Source organism: Haliotis cracherodii, unplaced genomic scaffold (genome assembly GCF_022045235.1).
Source record: "Haliotis cracherodii isolate W230 unplaced genomic scaffold, xgHalCrac1.p SCAF_11, whole genome shotgun sequence".
NCBI classification, from domain to species: domain Eukaryota; kingdom Metazoa; phylum Mollusca; class Gastropoda; order Lepetellida; family Haliotidae; genus Haliotis; species Haliotis cracherodii.
This window is the reverse complement of record NW_027266266.1, coordinates 28486939-28491662: the sequence shown is the minus strand read 5'-3', so window position 1 is coordinate 28491662 and position 4724 is coordinate 28486939. Positions and strand designations below refer to the sequence as shown.

At 47.5% G+C, this 4724-nt stretch overlaps 1 protein-coding gene across 1 annotated transcript; it reads right to left on the bottom strand.

Moving 5' to 3' along the window:
* Positions 1-912: 912 nt before the first annotated feature.
* LOC139455003 (uncharacterized) lies at positions 913-4470 on the bottom strand. The gene is made up of 4 exons (XM_071236590.1): positions 4418-4470; positions 3271-3332; positions 1578-3028; positions 913-1539 (listed from the first exon to the last, which is right to left on the bottom strand). Exons 1-4 carry the CDS (start codon positions 4468-4470, stop codon positions 913-915), a joined length of 2193 nt encoding a protein of 730 aa, XP_071092691.1.
* Between the last annotated feature and the right edge of the window lie 254 nt (positions 4471-4724).

The window sequence follows — 4724 nt, the reverse complement described above, 5'->3', positions numbered from 1 at the left end:
TGTAACGTCAAACTTTGACCCAGACAGGAGGTCCTTGTGACGTCATGTTGACATGGCAACACATTCACAACAACATAATGAAATACAGGAAATATCCCCATCGGAACTACCCCTCTCAGTGTTGGGTTATAACGTTCTTAATGTCATGTATAGCGATAGCAGAATCCTATAGGTGATTAATTCACTCTCTGGAACGCAGAACAACAATGGTGAAGAGGAAGAGGAAAGTGTTTATGTCATTTCACAAGTTCTTGGATGAAATAGGAGGCCAGGCCTATGGCATGTATCAATTCCAAACACTACAGTGCCCCGTGCTTGAAATACATATCCGTTAAACCTCGCCAATGCGGAACATTCACCGACATAGCTTCCCACATGCAGAAGTACTTAGCAGCAAGAGTTGAGATGTTTTTACAGTTTGACGTTATCCCTGCATGCATATTTACTAATCATAAAGAACGACTCCAGCTTCAGAGCCGACCCGATAGCCACTAGAAGCATTTGCTGCCGTTGCCTAGTCATCCGTTGGATGTGGATTGTGCCTGACACTTCCATACTTAGGGACGAATAATGGTATTTACATTCGTTCTGCAATTAGCTTTGGGAGTGGGAAGTACGTTTACAGTTTATATTCATCCCAACTGATTTCTACAATCTGCTGCATTGCGTCACATACACTCATGTGATGCAGACATAAACTTGGATCTAACACGAGGATCTAACACGAGGATCTAACACGAGGAGAGAATGAGACTAGGTGGGCGATGACTTGGTGGATGATGACATGCTGGGTGATGACTTGGCTGACGATGTCTGGGTGGAAGATGACTTGGTGAATGATGACTTGGCTGACGATGTCTGGGTGGATGGAGTTTTGGTGGGTGATGTCTGGGTGGATGATGGCTTTGTGGATTATGACTGGGTGGATGATGATTTGGTGGATGATGTCTGGGTGGGTGATGACTTGGTGGATGATGACTTGGTGGATGATGACTTGGTGTGTGATGACTTGGTGTGTGATATCTTGGTGGATGATGCCTGGGTGGGTGATGACTTGGTGGACGATGTCTGGGTGGGTGATGACTTGGTGGATGATGACTTGGTGGATGATGACTTGGTGGATGACGACTTGGTGGACGATGTCTGGGTGGGTGATGACTTGATGGACGACGCCTGGGTGGGTGATGATTTGGTGGACGATGTCTGGGTTGATGATGACTTGGTGGACGATGTCTGGGTGGGTGATGACTTGGTGGATGATAAAGTGATGGGTGATGACTTGGTGGATGATGCCTTGGTGGGTGATGATTTGGTGGACGGTGTCTGGTCGGATGATGACTTGATAGGTGATGCCTGGGCGGATAATGACTTGGTGGATGATGACTTGGTGGTTGATGTGTGGGTGGATGATGACTTGGTGGGTGATGACTTGGTGGACGATGGCTGGGTGGGTGATGACTTTGTGGGTGATGACTTGGTGTGTGATGACTTGGTGTGTGATGACTTGTTGGGTAATGACTTGGTGTGTGATGACTTTGTGTTAATGACTTGGTGGACGATGTCTGGGTGGATGATGCCTGGGTGGGTGATGACTTGGTGGTTGATGTCTGGGTGGATGACTTGGTGGATGATGACTTGGTGGATGATGCCTGGGTGGATGATGACTTGGTGGATGATGTCTGGGTGGGTGATGACTTGGTGGTTGATGTGTGGGTGGATGATGACTCGGTGTGTGATGACTTGGTGGACGATGGCTGGGTGGGTGATGACTTGTTGGGTGTTGACTTGGTGTGTGATGACTTGGTGTGTGATGACTTGGTGTGTGGTGACTTGATGGGTGATGACTTGGTGGACGATGTCTTGGTGGATGATGTCTGGGTGGGTGATGAATTGGTGGATGATAACTTGGTGGTTGATGTCTGGTTGGATGATGACTCGGTGGATGATGACTTGGTGGACGATGTCTGGGTGGATGATGTCTGGATGGGTGATGACTTGGCGGACGATGACTTGGTTGGTGATGACTTGGTGGATGATGTCTGGGTGGATGATGACTCGGTGGATGATGACTTGGTTGACGATGTCTGGGTGGATGATGACTCGGTGGATGATGACTTGGTGGACGATGTCTGGGTGGATGATGACTCGGTGGATGATGACTTGGTTGACGATGTCTGGGTGGATGATGACTCGGTGGATGATGACTTGGTGGATGATGTCTGGGTGGATGATGACTCGGTGGATGATGACTTGGTTGACGATGTCTGTGTGGATGATGTCTGGGTGGGTGATGAATTGGTGGGTGATGACTTGGTGGACGATGTCTGGGTGGGTGATGACTTGTTGGGTGATGAATTGGTGGATGATGACTTGGTGGGTGATGACTTGGTAGATGATGTCTGGGTGGGTGATGACTTGGTGGATGATGACTTGGTGGGTGATGACTTGGTGGACGATGTCTGGGTGGGTGATGACTTTGTGGACGATGTCTGGGTGGGTGATGACTTGGTGGATGATGACTTGGTGGATGATGACTCGGTGGATGATGACTTGGTGGACGATGTCTGTGTGGATGATGTCTGGGTGGGTGATGAATTGGTGGGTGATAACTTGGTGGTTGATGTCTGGGTGGATGATGACTCGGTGGATGATGACTTGGTGGACGATGTCTGGGTGGATGATGTCTGGGTGGGTGATGAATTGGTGAATGATGACTTGGTGAACGATGTCTGGGTGGGTGATGACTTGTTGGGTGATGACTTGGTGGATGATGACTTGGTGGGTGATGACTTGGTAGATGATGTCTGGGTGGGTGATGACTTGGTGGATGATGACTTGGTGTGTGATGACTTGGTGGACGATGTCTGGGTGGGTGATGACTTGGTGGATGATGACTTGGTGGATGATGACTTGGTGGGTGATGACTTGGTGGACGATGTCTGGGTGGGTGATGACTTGGTGGATGATGACTTGGTTGTAAGGTGGGACATCTTGTCACCTCTTTGACTGCAGGAAGCCTCCTCATCTCCTGGTTACAACATGACATGTTCTCATCTGATTTCCTGGTCTCCTGGTGACAACGGGACATTTCCTGGTCACCTGGTGACAACGGGACATTTCCTGGTCTCCTGGTGACAACTGGACATTTCCTGGTCTCCTGGTGACAACTGGACATTTCCTGGTCTCCAAGCGTACTCCGTCTGACCAGTTACAGCTGATTGGAGCTTGGGGGGGGGGGGGGGGGGGGGGGGGCAGCGTACTCCGTCTGACCTGTACAGTTACAGCTGATGGGAGCTGGGGGGACAGCGTACTCCGTCTGACCAGTACAGCTCCTGGTGGTGAGGGAGTGCAGCAAGGCACGTGCATTATTTGACACATAGGTATAACATCGAGGACGCCGTAGGGGTGTCTGATACGCCTGCTAATACACTTCAAAGGTATTTACTTTTCCATGTTGTTTGGAGATATGAACAGCTTGATGTCAGTTTTTCAAGCCTATTTGTTACTGTTCCTTTCTTCAAATAAACATTCACCCAGTAGCAACAGAGGAGCGAGATTTGAAGTGTATGCAGTCATTACTTGATAACGTGCTTTAAAAGTCGCCCCGAAAAGTATTAAGAAAATAATATATTTGAAAATGTCCTTCTTGTGTATTGTTGTTATTATATATTTGTACATCGGTCAACAAGGGAGACAAAGTGCGTCACGTGTGTATAGAAGCGTCTTATCTAAAGCATATTACAAGCACATGTATCCTACATACAAGTAACTTCCCTGAAACCAGTTGTTTAACAGTCATGGTGAAAGTCAGGTGTGCGGCCGCATTGGAATAGAATTAGATGTGGCGGGTTACTCTGCTCGTAAAGAATAAGTGTTATTTTAAAACGTCAAGTATATAAAACGGTAAGTGTAGCACTGGGCGGTGTGTGTGTGTGTGTGTGTGTGTGTGTGTGTGTGTGTGTGTGTGTGTGTGTGTGTGTGTGTGTGAATAGGCCTGTGGTTCACGCACAATGCAAGTCCAACTCTACACAGCTAGGCATAAGATATCTTATCAGAAAAACATATTCCTTTTTTAGGACATGAGATATGAGACTATTCACTCCATAATACAGCCAGATGAATGCTGCTTGTCCTGGTTATGTATCTTGCAGCATCTCCTGGAAGTACACCCTCACGTGCAGAGGGGTCAGCCCACTACTGGCAGGGGGGGGTTCTGCTGCCGGACTGGCTCAGTGGACACAGCTACAAGTCAACAGCTGTTTTATACGCTACACCAAGACTCTTCACTATTTGATAGAGATTCATAAACACATACCTGTGAGGTATAAGTCGGAATCAATGGATTTCTTATGATTATGGAAAGGGTTTTGCCGTTTTGACTGCTGCAATATGCATTCTGTTGGTGGCATTCCCGTACAGTTGCTGCTCCCACAGCTGGTACTTGTATCGCACCACGGAGGACACCGCCATCTATATATAACTTACCTGGAGCAACGTGGCAATTCTATTTAGGCGGATCCATACTAAATCCTTCACTAAGATGCATCAAACAAGAAACACTACACATTTAACCAAAGTACGGCTTCTTAGTTGAATGGTTTCGAGGAAGTGCTTAACTGTCCATATAATGTACAATTTCCACGTTCAACTTTTCACACAGGCGTAAAATTAATTTGAGCTACATTCCATGTAGCTTACAGACGTCTGACAGTGGAGCTGCCTGG